Source organism: Eschrichtius robustus, chromosome 14, assembly GCF_028021215.1.
Source record: "Eschrichtius robustus isolate mEscRob2 chromosome 14, mEscRob2.pri, whole genome shotgun sequence".
NCBI lineage: Eukaryota > Metazoa > Chordata > Mammalia > Artiodactyla > Eschrichtiidae > Eschrichtius > Eschrichtius robustus.
The window spans coordinates 80,383,795-80,409,323 of record NC_090837.1 but is presented as its reverse complement, the minus strand read 5'-3'; the positions used below and the strand labels follow the sequence as shown (position 1 = coordinate 80,409,323).

The following is a 25,529-nucleotide window of genomic DNA, read 5'->3' as shown; positions in this document are numbered from 1 at the left end:
AACCTTTTTAAAAAAGCAGCAGCAACTATTCCCCTTTACATAACGCAGTTACTGAGGGGTGTGCAGTGTTGGGAACTCGGGTGTTGGGATGCGGAGAAGGCACCCCGGGGCGCCCGGAGCCGGGCGTGCGCGTCCGGGCGCTGCGGGAGCCCAGGCTCCTCCCCGGAGCCGCTGGGGCGCCGGACTCTGCCCTGGGCGCGCCCTGCGGGGCGGAGCCACCAAGCCCGGCCTAGCCGACCCGGCCCGAGGTCCAGAGCAGAGGGGAGGAGCGGCGCCAGGACCCTGAGCTCGCTGAGCGCCCTCCAAGGTAGGCGAGCCCCTGCGATCTGCGGGCAGGTCAACCCTCCCGCCCCCCAGGTGAGTGGGTGTCCAGGTGCCCTTGGAGCTGGTCCCCCCCCAGCGCCGCCCAGTGTACCAAGGGCATTTTCCTGTAGAGGGATCCTTGGTGAGGAGCATATTCTCCCTGTAAACCTCTTTTCTGGGCTCGGATTCCCTGGGCGAGAAGTTTGTGCTCCTCCAGGAACAGAGAGTTGCCTTCCCCGAGACAGACTACCCCCTCCATAGCCCTGCGCACAGCTGATTATTTATTTAGATTGCTGTTACGCAGTCCCTTGGTCAGGGGTCCCCGCGATTCACAGGCGGTGGAGAAAGCCGTCTGGAAAACTTGCGGTCACCTGTGAACCCCCGCGTGGCAACTTTGACAGCTTACTGTGCCCGAAATTTTTAAGAGCATAAACAAATGAACGAATGAAGGTGGTTGTCTTACCCTTCATTCATTCGTGCTGGCTTCTGCAGCTGTAGGTGTAGCAAAAAGAGAACAGCCTATTGGTTGACAGTTTTCTACTGTCATGGGATCTTAGAGCTGAAAGTTACTCAGCCCCAGGCAATTTTGCAAAGGGGCAGTGTCATCTTACAGAAAAAACAGTAGAGGACAGTGCAAAATTGGATGATGACATGGCCGTAACTTTTCAACCTTCTTCGAAAGGGAAAATAAATTTATATATACATATATATATGTATATATATGATCAGAAGAAACAGCTCCAAATGTAGCTGAAGCTGTGTCTGTTTACCATTTTCACTATAGTTGTTATTTAAGAATCAAAACCTTTTTTACTTCTTGGTATATATAGACTAGATGAAAGGTCCAAAAGGGAATTATTTCTCATTTGCAATAGGGAAAAGATAATCTGTCTTTTTTACCTAATGCTATTAAATATTCAGTTCTGCAGAAGTCTGGCTTTTCAGAAATATGATCTGAGCTGGAGTCTCAGGTAGCCTAGGACACACAATTGGTGCTGTTGTTTCTTCCTGCTGGGCTCTCCCCCCTCGCTCTCGCCCTACACTGATAATTGGAGAGTGAAGGTCCCTGACACAGGAATTCGCGCCTAAGCAGAGGCTTCTCAACTAGTTACAGAAAGAATGAAAATGGCTTACACTTCCTGTGACCTAGGCAAACTTCACAAGGTTTTTACCTTTGTGATTTGCTAAATAAATTTAGTAACTAAACCTGCACTAACTAAAAAGAGATTTTTTGAAATAAATACAGATACTATTTCAGTTGTATTATTCACCTTTATGATTCTGAGAATTAATGACAGGCATGTTATTTGTTAGCGTATTGATTTATAATGCACTGGACAGTGGGCTTGTGTTGTAATCCAAATTCTGGACAAAGCCGGAAAATCTAAGCTAGATTTGGCCAAACCTGAAAAGTGAGGTGTACATTTATTTGTTTAGAATAATGACTGTAAAAGGGAACAACTGAAGATTTCTGAAGGGAATGTCAAAGTCTTTTAGAGTAGTGGCTTTGACTCTTTGAGACATTTACATCAAAATTAAATGGCCATTTATTGATAGAAAAGCATTTCAAAATGGCAACACGTTACTATCAATTTAATAGCATGTTTAAGTAAATTTACATTTTACTAAGCGTGAAAACAGCCACCCACTGAATTTGGAAAACAAAAGCACGTGTGTGTGTGTGTGTGTGTGTGTGTGTACACTCGGTTTTAGAAAATATTTGGTGCACCTGTGGATTTTCGGGCCTATTCATATATTCACTGAGCGAATATTTATTGTGTAGGGCACCATGTTCTTTCTAGGAGACACAGGGGGATACAGCTTTGTGTAAATAAGACACATTCCTGTCCTCATGGAATTTACACAACTTTGGACTCCTCCGGGACACCCCGAGGCCACAGATTAGGAACCACAGCAATCATCATCCATCACTTTTTGACAGTGACCGAAACTAGAAACTAGATTAGTTTCAAATCACAGACTCTTTTACACTGATTGAAATAGTCAGATTAAAAAATTGTAAAGGAACTTATATGTTATTCAAGTCAGTTTTCTCTTCTGCTTAGGTTGGGAAAGAATTTAGGGATCCTGTGTTCTGGGTTTAATGTTATGAAATATTGAGATCTTAAACCTGAAATAGCTAAATATCAATTTCATGCAAATTCAATAAAAACTAAACTTGTAGTAGTAGATGCAGTCATTTAGGGGGTGAAAAAATCAAATCGAGAACATTCTATCCATCAAGTTATTTTTTTCCTGTAAATTAGAAAAACATGACTATAATTATTTTTTAACCTCAGAGGAAAAGAGTGACTTTATGTAAGACATTCTTGCTTTTTTTTTTTTTTTTTTCATTTTGCTATTTTTAAAAACAGCTCTATTGGAGGTATAATTTACATACCATAAAATACATCCAGGTGTCCATTCAGTGATTTCTAGTAAATTTATGGAATTGTGCAACCATTATCACAATCCAATTTTAGAATATTTTCATCATCCCCATCCTCCCAAAATCTCAACGGCCTGTTTGTGGTCACTCACCATTCTCATCCCCAGCTCCAGGCAACCACTAATCTACTTTCTGTTTCTTTAGATTTGACTTTTCTGGACACTTCAGACAATGAGATCATATAATATACGGTGTTTAGCATCTGACTTCTTTCACCTAGAATAATGTTTCCAAGGTGCATTCAGGTTGTGGCATGTATCACTAGTGGTTCCTTTTTATTGCTAACTAATGCTCATTCCATTGGATGGCTATGCCACATTTTGCTTGCCAGATGATGGGCATCTCTGCAATCACATTGAAGTGGTAAGACAGATTTTTTGGTCCAGCTTCCATGGTAGCATAATTTGAAAATAACTGATAGGAGCCAAATTTGTATTTATATTTATGAAAAATATATTCCTGATATGGATTACTGATATTTACCAAATGTCATAACTGTGATCTTTCTGTGATACTCCATGAAAATAGTAAATCGTAAATCCTGTGCCAGTGGCAGGAAGCATCAGTCATTTCATATTCTAGGCTGGACTTGGAAGACGTTTAACTCTTTTTTTTTTTTTTTTTTTATGTGAGAATTTATTTTGCCTTTATTTTTGATAGATAATTTTGTTGGATATAAAATTCTTAGTTGACATTTTTTTCCCTTCAGCACATGTAATGTCACTTTCGCCTGACCTCCATTGTTTCTTTGAGAGGTCTGCCTTCAATTTTACTTTATTTTATTAATTTTTAATTTTTTTTATTGGAGTATAGTTGCTTTACAATATTGTGTTACTTTCTACTGTACAGCAAAGTGAATCAGCTATACATATACATATATCCCCTCTTTTTTGGATTTCGTTCTCATTTAGGTCATCACAGAGCATTGAGTAGAGTTCCCTGTGCTATACTGTAGGTTCTCATTAGTTATCTATTTTATACATAGTATCAATAGTGTATATATGTCAATCTCAATCTCCCAGTTCATCCCACCACCCCCCTTCCCCTTGGTATCCATACCGTGTCTCTATTTCTGCTTTGTAAATGAGATCGTCTATACCAATTTTTTCAGATTCCACATCTATGCGTTAATATACAATATTAGTTTTTCTCTTTCTGACTTACTTCACTTTGTATGACAGTCTCTAAGTCCATCCATGTCTCTACAAATGACCCAATTTCGTTCCTTTTTATGGCTGAGTAATATTCCATTGTATATATCTACCACATCTTTATCCATTCCTCTGTTGATGGACATTTAGGTTGCTTCCATGTCCTGGCTATTGTAAATAGTGCTGCAGTGAACATTGTGGTACATGACTCTTTTTGAATTATGGTTTTCTCTGGGTATATGCCCAGTAGTGAGATTGCTGGGTCATATGGTAGTTCTATTTTTAGTTTTTTAAGGAATCTCCATACTGTTCTCCATAGTGGCTGTATCAATTTACATTCCCACCAACAATGCATGAGGGTTCCCTTTTCTCTCCAGCATTTATTGTTTGTAGATTTTTTGATAATGGCCACTCTGACCGGTGTGAGGTGATACCTCATTGTAGTTTTGATTTGCGTTTCTCTAATAATTAGTGACATTGAACATCTTTTCATGTGTTTCTTGCCCATCTGTATGGAAAGACGTTTAATTTTTGACATTAACTTTCGTAGAGAGCCTATGTCTCCTTTGCTACGTTTTCATCACAAATGATATGCATTTAAATTTGGGGGATTTTGATGAGTGTTTGGTCCAACAGTGATAACTGAACTACTCTTAAAAATATGAGCACTTCTTAATAACATATTTTAGTGGCACACTTAACATAAAGCATGAGTCATCTATAGCCTTAAGCCAAAAAATAGAAGGGAGTGCATCTGGATTTACATGCTTTTCGTTTTATTATTCTGTAGTTTCTATGACTGTGCTAAAGGATGAACCTGATACAGCTGTTTGTTGATTTACCAAATCAGGCACTAGTTTGAGCTCTTAAAATCTAAAACAGAAGAAATGCCACTCCTTGTTCCTCCAGGACCTTTAGAGGAGCTAGACCAAAGTAATAAATTATTCCAGGTTCCTATTACATGGTGGTGTCTCTTCTATGAGTAGTCTACAGAACAAATCAAATAAGAACTCTCTAACACTACAAAAACATTGGCTTTGGTTATACGTCTCTTAGGAAGCCGGGACCTTGAACAGCAGTTCAGTCAGAGCTGTTTTCTTATTTACCCCCATTCACCCTGCTTTGTGCTAACTCTTAAGACAAATGCATTTTTAGTGGGTTACGTTTGACAACTTATGGTCTAACGTAGATTTCTCCAGTTGAGTGGAAACTCTTCTGTAAAATGTTGGCAGATTCTGTGAAACTAAAGAGAAGACACTATGTCTCTGAATGCCTGTTAAGTTACTGCTAAAATTGCAAGATCTTATGGGGAGAAAAAGAGCATTCAGATAACCTGAAGGTCTATTTTATGGACAACTTGGAATGCAAGGATTTTAATTTTATGCTCCTAAGGTTTGAAAATAAGGTAGCCTAGGTTAAATAGTATAGTTTTCCAAAGCTGGATGTGCTCATTTGGAGCTCAGTTTGTCTGCTGGTAATATCAAAACAACTTGCTGAACTCTTGGCTCATAACACTAATGTTTTGCTGATCTGTGGTTAGATGAATTAAGTCTCTGTTGGCAACATCTCTCTCTCTCTCTCTCGACTTGGTAAGAATTTAAAAATTTCTATAACAAATGTATTTTTCTAGTCTTACACTGACAATGTCATTCCAAATGTCTCTTGAGAGTCAAATGTCAATTACAGGAATCCATCTTCATCCTTCTCACCTTTTGGAAATTGGAGTGGACATGCTCCCCCTGTTGTGTCTGTTCACCAACAGCAAGGAGGCTCGCTCAAGCATTGAGCTGTAAACTTCTTCTAATTATATTGGTGAGTTGACTCACTCATCACTAATGGTCATGTGATCTGATATAAGGAACTTGGTTTCATCCAGAGCCAGGAGCTGCTTCTCACCCTTGTATCTTTCTAGTAGCCCCTGGATTGTGGTAGGATGCCACACTGGGATCAGTCTGACCTCTTCCTGATATAGGAGGATGGTCAGAGGGGGCAGTGAAGCACAGGGTCCGGGCTGCTTCAGGGGGTGGTCAGCCTTAATGGACTTTGTAGTCACTGCCTCAATGGTCTATGTGTTTATGCTCTACTGTGAAGAATGAAAACATGCATCTAGAAGATGATCAGAAAAGGAATGGGTAGATGAGATAAGGAGTTCTAGGTTCATGAATTAGATTTAAACCTTCTTGTTGCAAATATCCTTGTATACTGCTTACATATTTTTATATATTTCCTCCTACTTTTCCACCTTAGTAAATAATAATCATGATTAACTTTCTTAAGATGTTTAAGATTTCCCTTGTTTTTGTCACAATATTGAATGTCTGATTTCGTGGACTATTCTTCTAGAAGCAACAGCACTAGCTACCTGTCAGCAACTCAGTTACTTGCTTTTTAACAATTCTGATTCCGTCACTACTTTCTTTTTGCCATTTACACTTCTGGAGGGGTTAACAATTTGAATTAAGGAAAACAAATGCAGCTAATTGTGGCTTCCAGTTAGTTCTGGTATAATCAGTGAAGTTCCTTGGATTTTGAAATCTCCATTGCACTTTGCATTTTCTAGGGTACTGCTGAATGTTTAAAAAATAAAAGCATATAAATCCATCTTTTTTAGTGTAGAGTTCTGTAAGTTTTGACGAATGGCTACAATCATGGAATCTACATCACCATCAAGATTTAGAACAGTTCCATCACCACTCTCCAACCCCCCAAAATATTCCCCAGTGTCTCTTTTGTAGTCAATCGCTCCCCCACTCTTAATCCCCAGTTCAGTTTTCTGGCCCTATAGTTTCAAATTTTCTAGAATGTCATATAAATGGAAGTGTGGAACATGCATCCTTTTGGATTTGGCTGTTTTCAGTCAGCATAATGCATTTGAGATTCATCTGTATCGTTGTGGGTATCAGTAGGTCATTCTTTTGTATTGATGAGTAGGATTCACCTGTTGATGAATATTTGAATTTTTTCCAGTGTTTAGCAATTATAAACGCTTGTGTTTTATGGAACATAAAAATCCCCTAGGAGAGAGGTTGCTGGGTTGTACAGTCTGTGCTTAATTTTATGGGAAACTGCCTAAGTGCTGCCGTCCTGCGTGGCTGCACATTTTGCTTTCCCACCAGCAACATACAGGAGTGTCAGCTACTCTCCATCCTCACCCACACGTTGTATCATCTGTTTTTCCCTCCTTCGCTGGATAATTTTTAAAATGAAGTAGATGGTGTTGAAGATCAGATATCCCAAGACCAGCTTAGGAAGCTACAGATATTTTGTAAATGTCTGAGCCTTTTGCTCTTAAAATATTTAATAAAGCCACAAAAATTTTCCAAAAGGGCACATTCCTTATAAATGTTACAAATGCCTGAGATATATGTCCGTGACAACTGCTTCTTCTCATGTTGTTTTCACTGACGAGTCATAAGCGGCTTTTAAGTTCATTGTTAACTGAGAAGGACAAAGCAAGAGGAGTAATTGACTGATGGGGGTGGGGGGATGAGAAGAGGGGGCACAACTGGGCTTAGGTGTTGACACTTGCAAATGATGCCCTGTAAGTAAATGTCTACAATAAGTTGTGAACATAAAGATAATTACTTAATATTCTCTGAATGTGTATTACGGTCAGATACACCATAAGCACTTTTGATACAGTATCCCATTTAGTTGTCATATAACTCTATGAAGAAGTTAACAGCTTCATCTGGATTTTTCAGTTGAGGAAGCTAAAGCCTAAGGGAGTTTAAAAACTTTTCCAAGGAGGAGTTTGGGATTAACAGATACACACTACTATATATAAAATAGATAATCAACAAGGACCTACTGTACAGCACAAGGAATGCTACTCAATACTCTGTCAGAACCTATATGGGAAAAGAATCTGAAAAAGGATAGATGTATATGTATAACTGAATCACTTTGCTGTACACCTGAAACTAACACAACATTGTAAATCAACTATACTCCAATATAAAATAAAAATTAAATATAAAAAAAGATGAAAAAGAAAGAACATATACCGACATAGATTAGAAGAGAATCCAGAAATTTACCCAAAAACAGTCAGTTGAAAACATTCATAGCCATTTGATTTTTGATAAAGATAAAATTGAATTCAATGTGTAAAAATTAATAATTTCAATAAATGGTGATAAAGGAATTGAAAAAAATAACTTTTCCAAGGCTGCTCAGCTAGTGGGGAAGTAAAATAGTCTTGTGGGCAGTACCAACTGAGTCCGAAGCCCTCATCTTTAAGCCATGAAGTCACGCTGCCTCTGTTTGTGGAATAAATCTATTGCGACAACATCTGCTTAGGCTACTGAAGGATGCACCTGGGGGCTCATGGCAGGAGTCACTTGACTGTTACTTAGTCACTTACTTTGGAAAACCCCCATTACTAAATGAGCTTAGACCCAAGAAACTAGGCTTGGAAGTCCATTCAGAATGCAGCAGGAGACAAAGTGGAAATTTGGAAAGAGCCCAAGCCTCATGGGTTGGGGTCCATGACCATCATTAACGAGCTGTCTTTGCTTGATCTTGGGGAGCTCATTCTCTCATCTGTAAAATGGGAACAATAACACTTAACGCCCTCAGGTGTTCATGAGGATTATTAAAGGCAGCATACCCCAGCCTGCACGTGGTGGGCTGCCATCAGATCCCGGTCCCCTCACTCTTCCCCAAATGGGAAGGGATTCATGTGATTTGCACCACTCTGCAGTGGAGCTGCTATACCGGACATTGGGCGAAACCTTCAGCTGTTTTTCAAAGTTTCAAATTATACCAATGAACTATGAAGACAGATTTTCTCATTACAAAGACACTTGGATTTGGGGGTCGGTCTATCTGGGTTCAGGTGATAAGATTAACTTATGATCTTGAAAAACATGTCACTTTTCTGTGACTTGGTTGCCTTATACCTACATATAGACAGATATAGATATATAGGTAATAATTATAGCACAGTGTGTTGGGATGATTAATTCTGACAATATACGGAAAATAATTTTTGGTAAATGGCACAGTGCTTTGTCAATAGTATATATTTTACATTGTGTTTGTACTAGGATTTCAATCCTTTTTTCCCCCCAAACTAAATAGCTTTTATTTCATATCTAAGAGCTTGCTATAGCACTGGCTGTGATATAAATATATTTGTGTATACAAATGAGTAGCATTTAGAAATGAATAAAAATTAATTCTACTTTAAAAATCTTAGGTTATTTCTTGCAAACAGCATTGCAATTACTTGGGCTCCGTGTTAACATGCATGTCTTTTGATATACTGTACATCATTTTCAGGTAAACTGCACAGTCACCTGAGATTTAGCCAGCTGACACTGGATGTCACCATTGTGCCGTGTAATGTCGCTGCGCAACAGGTGTGCTATTCAGCATTCAGTACATGACCAGTCTCTTCAAGGGTCTGGAGATGTATTAGCTTTTCTCCCCCCTCACATAACCTCATTACCCTTGAGCACTTTTATTGTAAATTACTCTTTCAGTTTCTAATACCAAAGCTCTCTATCATAGTGACCAAGAATGATGAGACAATTGTCAATATTGTTAGCTCAGAACTGAGGAGCTGAAAACTCAGAAACTGTGCTAAAACAGGGCTCTCCGTCACTAAGCAGAGTCACTGACTCTGGCTAACCTTAGTAGGAAAGGAATTTACTGGAAGTAAATTCAGCTTCCAGAATCGATGGGAAAACTAGGTACGGAAATGGGAGAATCCAGTCCCGGTACCTCAGCAAAGATCAGTCTGTAACAAGAGGGGGATAGACTTCTTCTGGCATTGCCACTGGTCACTAGATACCACGCTGGTGTTCCTGCCGCTGGACGCAACGCACTCTCTGTGCCAGACTCCTTCCTGCCCAGAATAGCGACGGGATTTTCGCTGCCTCCAGCTTAACATGCCTGAGGGACAATCCTTTGCTGGCCTTTCCAGGAGGGAGCGCTCAGTTGGCTGAGTCTAGGAATTGTTCCTGAGCTCCAGCCCCAGGGAGTGAAGAAGAAGTAAGGGATCTTTCCTGCAAAGACTCCTGCGGATGGTGACCCTACGTACCTGGGAGGGAGATTCAAGCCAGGCGTCCACCACGGTGCTTTTCAATCAGCACCCACAGAAGTGAGTTGAGAATGCTGCCGTGTGGTCAGCTGCCCTTCGCTACTCTTTCCATGGACCTGGACTCAGTTGCATGTGCCCTGTGGCACCTGACAGCGTCCCAGACTTCGCTGTCCCTGTCTTTCCTTCAACCCTGAGGGAGCCTGACCAGCCAGGGCTAGACCTGTTTTAAGTGGCTAAGGAGAAAACTCCTTAGGCAAATTGGAAGTCTTAAGTTGCAGCCTATTAAAAAAAAAAATTCCTGCCCATTAAAAGAAAAAGAAAAAAAAAAAGGTAGGTGACACTGCATACCTTGTTCTTAGAACATGACTTCAGGCAAGTTCCAGCCTCTGCTCTTGCTCTGCCCTTTGCCTGGAATCCTCTTCTCCCAGATGGCCACACGGCTTCACCTCCTTTATTCATGTCTTTTGCTTAAATGCCACCTCTTCAGATCGGCCGCCTCTCAGCACCCAGCCAAAACAGCACCGCTTTTTATTCTGTTACCCTGCCTCCGCTTTTCTTCGTGACACCACCTCTGATTATGTTCCCTATATATTTATTGTTTTGTTTCATGTCTGTTTCCCCCCTGTACTGAAAGTCCCGTGAAAGCCGGGTCTCTGACTCATTTCTGTAGCCACAGCTCCTCACACAGCTGTATTCAATAAATATTTAATACATGAATGAATGAATCAAGGGTTTAATAAAGGAAGGGAACTCCTTTGTTAAAATCTCTAGACTATAAGTACCACAAACTGAATGGCTTAAACGTAGTGCTTTCTTGTCTCACAGTTCAGGAGGCTGAAAGTTCAAGATCAAGGTGTTGGCAGGGTTGGTTTCTTCTGAAAACTGTAAGGAAGAATTTGTTCCAGGCTCTCCTTCACCTTCTGGTGATTTCCTGGCAATTTCTGGCATTCCTTCGTGTGTAGAATCATCACCTTGATCTCTGCCTTCAACTTTACATGGAGTTTTCCTTGTGTGCATCAGTGCCCAAATTTTCCCTATTTATAAAGACATCAGTCATATTGGTTTAGGGTCCACCATACTCCAGTGTAACCTCATCTTAACTAATTACGTCTGCAACAACCCTGTTTCCATATAAGGTCACATTCTGAGGTACTGGGGGTTAGGGCTTCAACATGTGAATGGAAGGGGGGACAAAATTCAACCCGTAACAGGTGCCTTCTTTGTGTTTATTGTCTAATGGTTGAGCCATGCTTATGTCATTAATCAGAAAAGTAGGTTTGGTTACATAATCCTGGGTGCCCAGTGATGTGCTGGTTTACCGCATGGATAATAATTCACAATAATGTGTATGAATTGCTTTGTAAATGGTAAAGTATTCATTGGATGTTAGTATAATCAGCTGGGGATGTTGACGAATTACTGATGCATTATCAAGAAAGAATCAATACTATGGATTTGCTAGTCTTAAAATCCCCCCAAATGGATTTTCCTTTACAGTCCAGCTCGATCTGCAGACTGTTTAAAGTATTACCGGACATTTTTCTATCAGTCGGACTGCTTGTATGTGCTAAGCACTATTATAAGTGCTTGACAAATGTTAACTCACAAAGAACCACATGTTTATTATTTATATTATTATTAATTATTAATAATAATATTATCTGAATTTTACCGATAAAGAAACTGAGGCACAGAGAAGTTAAGGAATTGCTTAAGGTCACACAGCTACTGAGTGGCAGAGTCAGGCCATGAAACTAGGCAGTCTGCCTCCAAACCTTTTAGCTGTAGAACATTCTTTGTTCACAGAAAGTCTCATGGAAAAATTCAGCGTGTGACAGAACAAAGCAGAGCTGCTTTGGTTCAAGTCCAGACGGCAAAACCCTGTCTGGGCAGCGCCTCCCCTTCCCTGGGGAGCCCTGTTTGAAAAGCCCTGATCTAGGAAATAATACCTCTTGGCTTGATGCCACTTGTAAGCTGTCTTCAATCCACTCTAGCATAAAACAAATAAAATTCTTTTTTCACTTTAATTAACTGATTGTGTTTTATTTTGAAAATTTTATCTGCTTAACCTACTTCTGGCAGAAATAAAATGTTAAGATGGATTTTCCCCAGGATGGTAACGCCATATGGCAATTTGGACTTTCCTGGCTTAAGTTCCCCTTTGGTTTCTTTATACAAATGAAAGACTGTGATCGTGAAAGTTTCCTGAACCAAAAGAGAAATGGGATTTGAGTTCCTATAAATAGAGTTGCATATAAACTTTGCAACCAGATAGGCATGATTTACCCTCTCTGTTACGGACTGCTTATTTTCTGTGGTTATTCATAATATAAAATGATCGGAGCAAGAATTTTAAGAATTACTGTCCATTGAGTGCCTTCTGCAACCAGGGATTTAAAAAACTCATTTTTACAACTCTAGGTGTTATCACCCCTATTTTACAGATATGTAAGCTGGGGCTCAGGTTTTATGTAACTTGTTTAAGTTGGCCCAGCCAGTGAGGGGAGGAGGAAGGATATTTTGAGAAATATCAGTGGTTAAGGAGCAGAATTATTATTATTTTTTAATTAATTAATTAATTTAATTTTGGCTGTGTTGGGTCTTCGCTTCTGTGCGAGGGCTCTCCCCAGTTGCGGCAAGGGGGGCCTCTCTTTATCGCGGTGCGCGGGCCTCTCACCATCGCGGCCTCTCTTGTTGCGGAGCACAGGCTCCAGACGTGCAGGCTCAGTAGTTGTGGCTCACGGGCCCAGTTGCTCCGCGGCATGTGGGATCTTCCCAGACCAGGGCTCGAACCCGTGTCCCCCGCATTAGCAGGCAGACTCTCAACCACTGAGCCACCAGGGAAGCCCCAGAAGTTTTTTTTAATTGAAGTATAGTTAATTTACAATGTTGTGTTAGTTTCAAGTGTACAGAAAAGTGATTTAGTTATACATACAGATATAGATATTCTTTTTCAGATTCTTTTCTGAAAAGAAAAGTTTATTGCAAGATATTGAATGGAGTTCCTTGCAAGATATAGGTTATTGCAAGATGTTGAGTGTAGTTCCCCCCCTGTGCTATACAGTAGGTCCTTGTTGTTTATCTATTTTATATACAGTAGTGTGTATATGTTAATCCCAAACTCCTAATTTATCTCCCCCTACTCTTACCACTATCCCCTAACCATAAGTTTGTTTTCTATGTCTGTGAGTCTATTTCTGTTCCATAAATAGGTTCATTTGTGGGGCAGAATTTTTTGATATTAAGAATAAAAGTCACGTAAGAGAATATATTTTAGGATGTATAATGTGAGGCCTGGTGCAATTTTCAAATTATGAAAGACTGAGAATGCAGTGGGATCCATTCTAAAGAGTGATATTAATTCCTATGATGAAATGCCCCTTATCATTTTGTAATGTACACAATAATATAACACACTAAAAAGAAAAGAGAAGGTAAATCAAACAAATAAGACTATAGATCAAGGGAGATTGAATTGAAGAACAAGAAAACAACTCAGACCAAGTCAATTGCTTTGCTTGCCTCTATTTTCCCCCTGCTTTTGCTCCCACCTGCTGCCATTCTCTACCCCGGGGGAGGGCAAACTTTTTCTGTAAAGGACCTGTTAGATAGAAAATATTTTAGACGTTGTTTGCCATGTATTTTCTGTGTTGAATATACTCAACTGAGCTATTATAGTGCAAAAGCAGCATAAACAATACGTAAGTGCACGGCCATGGTTATTTTAGAGTAAAACTTCATCTGTGAACACTAAATTTGAACTTCATATAATTTTCATGTGTCCCGAAATGTTATTCTTCTTTTGATTTTTTTTTTTTTTTTTTTTTTGAACCATTAAAAGATGTAAGAACCATTCATAAGCTGTCCTAACAGGCTGGAAGCCAGACTGGGCTCCCCGCCGTGGTTTGATGACCACCACTCCAGCCTGACCACCCCTCTCTCATTTCCAAACACATCGTTTATTGCCTCTGTGGACATTTCTTTTACTTCCAGCATTTAAATGTTGTTTTGGACTAAGAACTTAATCCCGGAAGAGACTTCAGAGGACCAAGTAACAGAAGTAGTTCCGCTCACATTCTGCAAAAAACAGACTTGCAGGGCTGCTACAGCCAAATCAAGTTCCCCTGAAAAGAACAGAAGCCACGGTGGCTGTCTAAGAGGATTTAACATAAAATGGAAAATTCTTGGCATACTCTGTCAATTTCATTGAAGATTAAAGGATAAATGCAGGACTTTGAGTCATCCCCAGAAGCTATTTAGTTTTAAAGTGATGCTAGCAAATATGAAAATTCTTTGTGTGTTTTAACAGCATAGGTCATTGCTAAATTTTAATTTTTTTCTCACTAGGGAATCTGACCTTAATGTGATAGAAACACTCTTGATCTTGGTGTCCAAAAGACGAGGGTTTGAGTTTCAGCTCTGTTTGTTAGTTTTACTGTGGTCTTGGGTAAATTAATAGCACCTACTAGATTCTTGGCTTCCTTATCAGTAAAATGAGATTAATAATCCTACCTCACAGGACTTTTATTTTATCTTATTTTTTTAGTCCTTTACTATTTATTATGAAAATTTCACAGAGAAGCAAAATAGTAGAGGACTGTAGGGGTCCCATGTGCCCTCACCCAGCTTCTACAATTCCGTGCATTTTATCAAACTTCTTTCATTTTTACCTCACCCCATTTTTTCCTCTCTTGAAATACTAGAGTAAAATACTCTCTTTAAAATTTCAAAGGTAATATTATCTCACCTGCAAATATTTCAGTATGTATAACTAACAGAGAAGATCTTGCTAAGGAATATCAATTCCATTATCACACCTAAAATTACAATAATTACAAATAATGCTTTGCAAAATTGCAATAATTCTTTAACATCATCCGTTATCCAGTCAGTGTTAAAATTCCCCTACTTGTTTCAAAAATGTCTTTATATAGCTGGTTTATTTGAATCAGGAGCCAAAGAAAATTCATATATTGCATTTGGTCATATGTTTCTTAAGTCTCATAATTTCTGGCAATTTCTCTTCTCTTCTCCCCATCTTTCTTCATATAATTGATTTGTGGAAAGAATAATTATTTGCCCTGTAAAATTTTACATAATCTGGATTTGGCTGTTTGCAACCTTCACCTTTGTAGAGTCATTGAACAGTTTCCTCTTTCTCAGATGTCTACCGTTGGTAGATAGAGGGACTGCATACTTCATAGGTGATGCTTTCTACTTGTGTTTGTACCACATCTAGAGAACATAGTGTCTGGTTGTCTCTTTTTTAGTTTTCTGTTAATGTTGATTAGTGGGGTCCCTCGAGTTGATGCATTCTTCATCAGCCTCTCACCTAATGTTTTTAGAGCTGGTTGACTGTGGCTTAGATCCATTACTTCACAAGGGGCTGCAAAATATAGATTTTCTAATTCTATCAGTCCTTTTGGGTTTATTAGCAGAAATTTTGTAGCAAAATTTTCCTAATCAACTGTTTGGTTACCAAGCAATACATGGTAAATTCATATCATAAAGGCAAGATCAATGCTTGTTGGTGTCCCCTTCACCCCTTTTTCTGGGCTAATTTTTAGTATAATCGTGGCCCGTCTCCATTGAGTTTGAGGATTGTTGTTGGTGGTGGTGGTTTTTCTCTTGCCAACATAATTTCAGGAGTTAAAAAAGTTTTGATATGTTTTAATCCATCACAGTCATTCCTCTTCAGGTTGGCTTTTGTGTCTTAAACAAGTAGTATTTGGTTACTTTTTTGCTTTCTGGTATGACAAGATATCTCAGGCTCACCTTATATACTTCTTGCTCCAGATCTAAATCACTCAAGAAGCCCTGGTTGCATTTTAGTAGAAAATAGTGTACTGAGACCATAGTCTGGGCACTGGGAGTGTTAATTGCTTTTGTTTCTAAATTTTCAGTGGATAGACTTGGAATATACATTTTTAAAGGAAAATAAATCATTATTTTCTACTCACGGTTCCAGTTTGGATTGTAAGGTTTTTACATAACATTTTTGGTTCTAATTTGGATTTCTTTTTCTCTTATGCTAAAAATCTTGGTTCTTAAGACATTAAGACAGTGACTTCTTGACTTTATTCTACATCATGCATTCATGTGAGTGAGTCATGTGAATGTGTGCACACACATATAATAGTTTCAAAATAGCAATACCAATATTTCCACTAACAGTATTATTAATGAGTACGGTTTAAGATTGTTTTGGGGTTCTTTTCGTTCTTAGGACGTATCACATCGGGGAAAAATAGTCCCTGGTGCGGGTTTTAAAGTCACTTCAAGTAATTCATGAGGATATGCCACCAAGTTTGTATGCAGATATATTCATTTTTTTAATTTGTTTTTTATTTTAGAGGATTTTATATTTTCTTTTTAATTTAGTTTTATTTTATAATTAGGTAAAATAATTACATTTTTCAGTGTCAAAACTGTAAATTACAGATTTTCCCCTTCTATCCTACTCTCTCTTCTTAGAGAAATTATATGTATCCTTCTCTGCGCCATGCTTTTTCACTGAATAAATATATCCTAGAGAAAACTCTATAGAAGTAGGTAGTTCATTCAGTCAGTCCTCTTTTTGTGGGCATTTGGGCTTTTCCGAATCTTTTACTATTACAAATAGTTCTTCAGTAAATGGCCTTCATAGGCTACTGAGAGTTAAATAAAATGCAGTACATTAGAGGTCTCTGTAAAGTATAAAATGATATACATACATGTGCATAAATTTTATATATATATATGATTTTGTTATATTATTAGCCCCACAGACATTTATTAAGCACTTACACAGTGTGCTAGAGTATGAATATGAATAAGGCATAGTCTCTACTCGAGGTTTTATAGTCTAATTGATACTGAATGAAAAGAAAATTTTCCCATTTTTCATTCTCAGAGTTTAATTTTTAAGTTTCTAATCAATGATTGTTTCAACTGGTGTCGTTTTAATATTAAATTAATTCCTGGATTTTGGATATATACAGATTTCCATAATTTGTAATATTTTTTACTATATTTGATTACAGTGCTAATACAGAACTCCTTTCAGTTTACAAACTACATAATTATAACATCAAAGAGATTAGTTTTGTCCAACTGATTTATGTTTTCCTAAAGCTGGACTTCACAATGACGGCAGTAACAGTGACCACGACAGTTGCCCTGAAGGGGAAGATAGAAGATAATTCTGCCTCGTATGAGTCCACGTCAGCTCACATTACTGAAGAAACCGAATATGTGAAAAAGGTATGTGGGCACTGGAAATCATGTTACCATGGTATGATTTTTTACAATAAAGTCTGATATGAATTAGTGGGCTTTGTTTCTCCCTCCCTAGAACATGTGAGGAAGAACAAACCTAGTTTGGCAAAGGACAACCTTGATAGCTGAAATTTAAACACATGCGTCGTCATTTCTCTTGAGGGTACGAAACTCTGTTCCTACACTTGGACTAAGACTGAATAAAGGGCCAGGAGGATTCAGAACACCTATCAGCACTTAATTTGTCCCACACTATTCACCACTGCATTCTACTGTTTTACATCATTTCTCAGTTCTTTCATAAGTATTAATACTTTCTTGCCAAGTAGATATTTATGATGCCTGCTGAGTTTCTGTCTCTCCTTACCTTGTTCCTTCTCAAGCAGTTCAAAGCGAGTATCGCCAATGACTTGTACATGTTGGCATGTTACTTCATTAAAAATGTGAAATCTTATGAGAATCCAATGATAATGTCTGACAAAGGTGTGTATTCTCATGAACTATTTTTTAGAACAGATGGAAAAATTTGGACATAGCTAGTTTGTGACTTAGAGCGATTAATTCATCTTTGCGTGTCTTGCAATTCCATAGGTCACCAAGACACAGGGCTTGTATTTCATGCATAAATTTGTATGATCTCCTCTGAGTAATTATTCTCTAGTAATTATTAAATAGTAGTTATTCTCTAGTAATTACTAGATAGTAATTATTTTGCAGTAATTACTGGATAGTAATTATTCTGCAGTGATTACCAAATAGTAATTGTTTTATAGTAATTACCAAATAGCAAATTAGTACTAAATTACTATATAGAAAAAAATAGAACTAACTAGTATTAAATACTAATTACTAAATAGTAATTATTTTGTGGTATAATATTCATTCGGGTTATATTTTAGGTTTGCCTAAGAAACAGTTGTAAAGACCAAATGCTCATTTTCTGCAATCTAAACAATATTAGCCTAAATGCAAGTTAGGTTGATGGCAGTTATTTAAATCTGAGATTGACATATATGTAACACTTTCTAGATAAATTTGGTACCCTGTAACTGGTATAGAAAAAAAAAGTATTTGGTATTAAATGCCTTTGAAAAAAATATTTTCTTTTCTTTTAGATTCGAACTACTCTGGAAAAGATCCGAAATCAAATATTTAAAGATGAAGTAAGACATAATAGTACAAATCACAAACAAGATGCAAAGGTAATGAATTTATCAAAATGTACCACTTTTATTCCTTCAGTAAATGAACATAAAGCCATACAGACTTCCTTTAAATAACTTTTTGATATTATTAAATTATTCTTTGAATGATGAGTATTAAATATTTTGTTGGTATCTAAAGATGTTAATGGGCATATGTATGAAATATTTAACTACAGATGTCATTAGTAGGATCAGATTGGAATGGCCAGCTCTTACTTGAATATTTTAAACTTGGCTTACTTACCTAAATTGTATGGGAAGATATTGGCTCAGCCGGGATACATGGCAGCAACATGTTCCAATGACAGACAAAGGTACAAGCTTTTAGGTTCACCTGGGCCACACCAATGGACACCCAGTTGAAGCCATTAGGCTGTGTGATCAGTCAATAAGCTTAAATGCACCCCTTCCCCTGTGACCAGCCTTTTATTCTTAAGGTCAAACAATGTGCACTTAGCCTTGTCTGGATTATGCCAGGTTAAACCTCACCTGAGCCACATGCACCTCATCAATGCCAGTGTTATCCACTCTGTAGGACGGCCACAGAGAACACTAGAACATAGCGTAAGATGTATAAACAGAGTCTTCTTTATCATCCTCAGCTCCTAAACTAACACAACTCACTCCAATTATTTTCTTAAGTGCTCTGAAACTGAAAAAGAGGTTAATGTTTGTGAATGATAGGAAAGATCAAACATTCAGTTCTGACTATGTTGAGTTGCCTATCAGACTTCCGAGTGGAGGTTTCTGATGGAGGTTGGATATCTGATTCTGGAGTTGAGGGTAGAAGTCTGGTAGAGAAGGTCCAGGCTATGGGGTAGAGATTTTGGGAGTAAGGATGGTATTTAAAGTTCTGAAACTGGAGGAGATCACCAAACATATCAGTGTGGATAGAAAGGAGAGAACATCTAAGCATTTAGTCCTGAGAGTTCTGATATTTAGATGTTGGGAAGAAGAAGAATCTATCACAGGAGGCTGAGAAGTGAGACTAGTGAATTAGGGGGATAAACAGGAGAGAATGGAGCTACTGAAGACAAGGAAAAAATGGGTTTCAGAAAGTGAGGAGGGACCACTGTGTCAAATGGCGTCTGTGGGTTAAGTAAATTGAGGGCTAGTTGTCAACCATTGGCTATAACAATGGGGAGGTTGTTGGAGACCTTAATAGGAATAGCTTCTTGGGAATGCAGATGAATTGTGTTGCCAGTATGTCTGCCTCGGCCATCTCAAACCACAGAAGGTCAGCAGACAAGTTAGCTTAAAAAAAACAAACAACTGGCTTTGTGGATATCATTTATCTCCTTAAAAGGTCTTAATAGTATATTTAAAACTGTAGGGAGGGCTTCCCTGGTGGTGCAGTGGTTGAGAATCTGCCTGCCAATGCAGGGCACACGGGTTCGAGCCCTGGTCTGGGAAGATCCCACATGCCGCGGAGCAACTGGGCCCGTGAGCCACAACTACTGAGCCTGCGCGTCTGGAGCCTGTGCTCCGCAACAAGAGAGGCCGCGATAGTGAGAGGCCCGCGCACTGCGATGAAGAGTGGCCCCCGCTTGCCACAACTAGAGAAAGCCCTCGCGTGGAAACGAGGACCCAACACAGCCAAAAATAAATAAATAAAATTTAAAAAAAAATTCTATTAAAAAAAAAAAAACTGTAGGGAACATAAAAGGCATGAAAGATGTACTTCTACCTTCCTTTTAATATAAGAATCTATTCAAATTTGAGCAAATATAGAGGCCAGCTGCATTTCATCTGGAACTTCCCATTGATATTTAAGATTCAAAAGATTTATTTGTGTTGATCTGAATCCTCCTTGACATATGTAATACTGAGTGATAATTATTGTTATCAAAGTTAGTAGAGAAAAGGAAAAGTCAGGTGAATGATTTTCTTGTTTGTTCATTTCAGCACTGTCGACACATTCAAAATGGCTTTGACTCTGAACTGGATCCCTCTTGTTGCAGTTTGGATCTGCTCATGGAAAGGATAAAAGGAAAAGACCTACAGCTCTTAGAAATGAACAAAGAGAATGAAGTGTTGAAAATCAAGGTATGACCAGTAGGAGAAATTTCTAATTTTGTACTTTGTGCCAATAGGATAGATTTGTGGATCTGTGAAATTAGATAGACATCCACACACATCCATAAATCCACACATGTGCTCACATACTTAGAGAAGCCCTTTTACATTTGATCAATTAAATCTCACTGTTCTATTTTGAAGGCGATTGTTATTATTAAAAAGATTTTACAAAAGTTCACTGGGTATAGTTTCAGTTGTACAAGATGAATAAGTTCTAGAGATTTACTGTACAGTATTGTGCCTATATTTAATACTGTACTGTACACTTAAAAATCTGTTAATGGGGCAGGTCTCATGTTGTGTTTTTACTACAGTAAAATTTAAAAGTCTTTATATATGTAATAATTAGATATTAAAAATTGCATATTAATTAGAGCACTCATAGTCAAATGCCTCATTGGTTTATTTAGCGAATCTATTGTTGGGTGCCTTATATTTTCCTTTTTTGGCTTATTTTATATACAGTCCTACAGTGATTTAGTAGGTAGATCTTTGCAGCCATCCTTGATTATTTCTTTAGGTTAAATCTTTGAAAGATTCATGACACTTTGTCGATATTGCCCCTAATACTTCAATCTTGTCCTCCTTCTATTTCAGGAAATATGTCTTTTAGTACTGTTGTGGCCAATGATACGAAAACGCTTGCAAATACGTGTATAAGCCGATGGGGCACTGGGGGACACTTTGCAGGGGTGTGGTCTATATATGCAGGGCACTGATGTTCATACAGCTCGCTTTGGCCTGGCCAGTGCAAATCACCTGCATGGCAGCCCCAATAAATAGGGGGTTCTCATTTTATGTTTTCTTCTTAGCAGATAACAGCATCTTTCCTCTTACCCATTGTCTATGAAGGTGCAAATGGTACGGTTACAGCCCCTGTGTTTTTGGTTGCCCATCAAACTGTTCTGTCTTTAACCCTTTTTATTGTAAAAGTCAAAACATGCACAGCGACCTTTTGTTTCTAGCTCGAAGCCTCCAGAGAAGCAGGAGCAGCGGCTCTGAGAAATGTGGCCCAGAGATTATTTGAAAACTATCAAACACAGTCTAAAGAAGTTAGACAGAAGCATGAGGACAGTAGACACTTACTCCAGGTACCGAGCTAGCAGCTTGCATACGGGTGAACTAACCTCCAAGCTGTTCAAGTCTCTCTTTTGGGGAGGAGTTAGATGTGAAACAAGCAATGGCCACGTGACTTGGCAAGCCCCTGGAAGGGCAGGCTGCCCGTCTTCTGCCCTGATCTCCCCCCACCCCTGTTTAGCCTGGTACCCGGATATTATGCCCCCCTTGCCCAGAGCCCTGCCACCCAGCCTAGAAATCAGGGCTGGCCTCATGACACTGGCCAGTGGCTTCTCTTCTGTTTCTGCCTTTGACTAACTAGGTGACCCAGTTCGAATCACTCTGTCTCTCTGATTTGACTCTAAAATGAAAAAGTTGGGCTACATAAATGGTTTCAAAATTTTTTTGGTCCTGGAATACATTCTTCAGAGTAAACGAACAAAAACATGTATGTATATGTACATATGTATATTTCATATAAAATTATATATTTTATATTTAATATATAAATTTAAATATAAAATCATACAAATATATATGTGTGTATATATGGGTGTCTCTATATCATAGACGCACACCTACACTTTGGTTGTTTTTGGATCTGAAATATGTGTCCTAGGGCCGGTAGAGCTTTATCTGGAGAATGTATTCTAGGACTGGAAAAGGGAAACGTGTATGTGTGTGTTGGCCAAAACTCAAAAGAGTGAAGCTCATTCAGGCGCGGGTGGGGCACCTGGGTCTCTGCCAGCTCAGGCCCTAGGAGGGTCCCCAGGGAAGCACAGTCGGAATCCACTGCACAGGCGACGCGCCCTCAAGCTTCAGGTTGGGGTGATGATGGTCACAAACTCCTAGGCATGCAGGGTGCAGATAAAGTACCTACGTGAAAGAGTGAGCAGGTGTGTGTGGACGGGAGTGCCCACGTCCCAGCAAAGGGAGTGTCTGGGCGGGAATGCCCACCTGGTATTTTCAAGGGAAGTCAGACACTTTTTTTTTCTAACCGTAAAATCTTGAGTTCTGTTAAACACACAAGCAGATGTGGGTGCGCATGTCAGTTACAAGTCAGTTGAAACACTCCCAAGTGTGGCCTATGGGCTGCCCGCTGAAGACTTCTCTCCTATGTCTTTTAGTATAACTCCTGCTCTATGCCTAGGAGATAACCCCCTGACACAGGGGGGATAATTATTCTGCTTTTATGACACTTTCTGGTTAAAAAGAAAACACTTTTTACTTGAACCTATAAGATTCTATTTCTGTTCTAGATAAGTTTTGTTGAGAAAAAGTCAAAAGTTTTGCTTTTCTTAAATTTTTGTCTCTCTTTCTTATACCAGTTCACAGAGTATGCTTTATGGTAGCATATGTCAACATTCTAGAAATAATATTTATATGTTATTAATTCTCCATTGATTTAGTGTTGCTGTAGTCCATCAGGTTTATTTTGAAGAAAGACTGAATTCAAGGAAGTAATTCTAAACAAGTGTGAATTATTAAATATTTTTGGCTACTCAGAAAATTTTAGAGGGAGATAATAGCTGTATAGGTTTAATGAAAACAATAGTCTGACAACTGTTTTTCTGACAAAAGGTTAACACACTTGAAAAAGAACAGAAATTGAAGCAACATGTTGAAAATCTGAATCAAATTGCTGAAAAGCTTGAAGAAAAACATAATCAAATCACAGAACTGGAGAATCTTGTACAGAGGATGGAAAAGGTAGGCCTGTGGAGAATTAAAGGGATTTCTTCCTGACAGGGTTAGGGTGAGAATTAAAGAAGATAATATGAAAATAAATAACGTTAAGTGAAAGTGCTCTTTGCAACTCGTAAGATCTTAGGATGGACTCAATAATGTTCATTTCTTCCCTTACACATTTAATATGATGTGTATTGTAGTTACTGATTTACCTCTTTACAAATATTGCAGTCGAATCATTCATTATCTGTCACTTCTTTTTTCTGGTAAATGTATGGCTTAGAAAGGGGAAACGTGAGGCTATGAATAGAAATAATGGAAAAGATCACAAAGTCTACCTACTGCTAGTAATAATATAGCGAATCCCTGTAATTGTAGCATTTTTATGTATTGGAGTCAGTGAAGTGTTTATTTTTGGCCACCCAAGTCCCCTTTAGATTTATAAAAACCTATGGCTGCCCTAGGACAGGTATAGTTCACAATTAAGAAAAGACATTCTTGGGACTTCCCTGGCAGTCCAGTGGTTAAGACCCCACGCTCCCAGTGCAGGGGGCATGCCGCACGGCTCGGCCAAATTTAGGGAAGAGTAATAATAGAACAAAAATTATTAAAAGTTTCATGCAGTGTTCCTTTAAGTAGCTGGCCCTCCAAATACACACAAAAGGTGAGCACATAAATTTCGTTTTGCATGCCTTAGAATTTAGAATTCAGGTAAAGCAAGCAATATTTTTTAATAGTAAAACAAACCAATAGAAAACTGGCATCTTTGAAACTGAGTTGGAGTAGATAAGAATACAGACTTTAACTTCCAGTAAATATTGCCCAGTACATTTTTATATTTATTACATGAATTCCCTGATTTTCCTCCACTCTTCTCAGTCTTATTTTTTTTTATGAGTCTCCTTGAATTGAAGCTATTTTAGAACTATCACTTCAAAAGCATCACATTTCAACATTCAGGATATTTGCCTGAGAAACCTTGATTAATTTTTTACATATTTCCCAAGAATTTAATTTATAACACTGTGAGTTTGGCTGAATTTGTGATCTTAATGAAGGTCCTATGAGGAAATCACGAAAATTAAATAAGCCCAACCTTAACTGAATCTAATAATAATAATATACAGCTACATCTGTGTTGCACGGTGGGTGATGCTGAGTGTTTTACTTTAGCCAAAATCACAGGGCTAAAATGTCCTCAAGTAGCTGGTTTGCCCTCGTGTAACAGTTTATAATTATGATGTTTTGGACAAACTGTAACATTTGGATGAATACTTTGCAATGTTAGAATATTTATCCTGTAATAAATAGTTTAGCAAACTAAGATAGCACAGGGAACGTTTGCATTTCGGAAAGGAAGACAATTCTGGAATGCAAACAGAGTTGTTTAATCAAACTACTTGATTAACCAGCTTGACATTTAAATTTAGATTTGCGGTCACCTCAAACCCAGTAACTCTGGGTCATGTTTACTGGTCAGCTGTCAGTCCCTGAAAATTAACAAAAAAATAGTGTAATGTAATTTCTATTTTCTAGAAACCCCAGGAAATCTGTACTGGACGTGAGTTCATCTCAGAATTCCGGGGTATAGTCACTGGACTATTTATTCAACAATATTTGAGCTCCCACCGTGGACCAGGCAGAGCTCCAAGCTAGATATCTATTTGTGAATGAACCAGATACAGTCTCTTTGTGGAGATTGCAATGTAATATATCTGGGTGGTGTGAGACTCAAGGAACCGCCCAGATCTCCTTTCATTCATTCTCCCAGGGGTCCTTAGGGAAGCTGACATCCAACTGAAGGTAGGGATGGACCCCAGAGTAAGGTTAAGTGGCTTAGAGACTGGCAGACATTTTTGAGAAGTGATGGCCTAGCATTTGTCTTGATATTGACCCATAATGGAGAGCTGTCTCTAGGAGCTCTGTGACATAGTAAGTGGACAGAATGCCCATGGTTCAGCAAGGCCATGCAGGAACCTTCCAGAACATTCTAGTTCAGTGGCTTCCTAGAGTGGAGTCTTTTGGAATCTCTGGAAGTAGGTGGGAATGCAGTGGAAGGAAAATGTGCAGGAGTTTTATTTTTATTTTTTAAACATATTTAGTTTAAAGATACATTACATTTGTAAAATGATCACGCAAATAAATACAACTATAAGAAGCAAAGCTTGGTAACATCTTGGTCTAAGGAGATAGTGAGGATAAAGGCTGTGATGAAGGGTTTCTCAGGAGGGAAGTGTGTATCGGAATGAGAGGAGGTGGTACTGAGGCCTTTGTATTAGTAAGAAAAGGCC

General features: G+C 38.5%; 1 protein-coding gene across 6 annotated transcripts in view; it reads left to right on the top strand.

The window, feature by feature from the left end:
* Positions 1 to 222: 222 nt before the first annotated feature.
* Positions 223 to 25,529, top strand: part of CCDC68 (coiled-coil domain containing 68) — a 49,986-nt gene continuing 24,679 nt past the window's right edge. The window contains exons 1-7 of one of the 6 annotated variants that reach the window (XM_068563253.1): positions 242 to 357; positions 5,590 to 5,715; positions 17,066 to 17,194; positions 18,325 to 18,411; positions 20,320 to 20,460; positions 21,459 to 21,584; positions 23,131 to 23,259. In XM_068563253.1, the coding sequence (XP_068419354.1) occupies positions 17,078 to 17,194; positions 18,325 to 18,411; positions 20,320 to 20,460; positions 21,459 to 21,584; positions 23,131 to 23,259 (600 nt within the window). In that variant the 5' untranslated portion in view covers positions 242 to 357; positions 5,590 to 5,715; positions 17,066 to 17,077. Of the gene's footprint in view, positions 358 to 5,570; positions 5,716 to 17,065; positions 17,195 to 18,324; positions 18,412 to 20,319; positions 20,461 to 21,458; positions 21,585 to 23,130; positions 23,260 to 25,529 lie in introns of all 6 variants that reach the window. The other 5 variants (XM_068563254.1, XM_068563255.1, XM_068563252.1 and 2 more) reach the window with 5 other exon arrangements.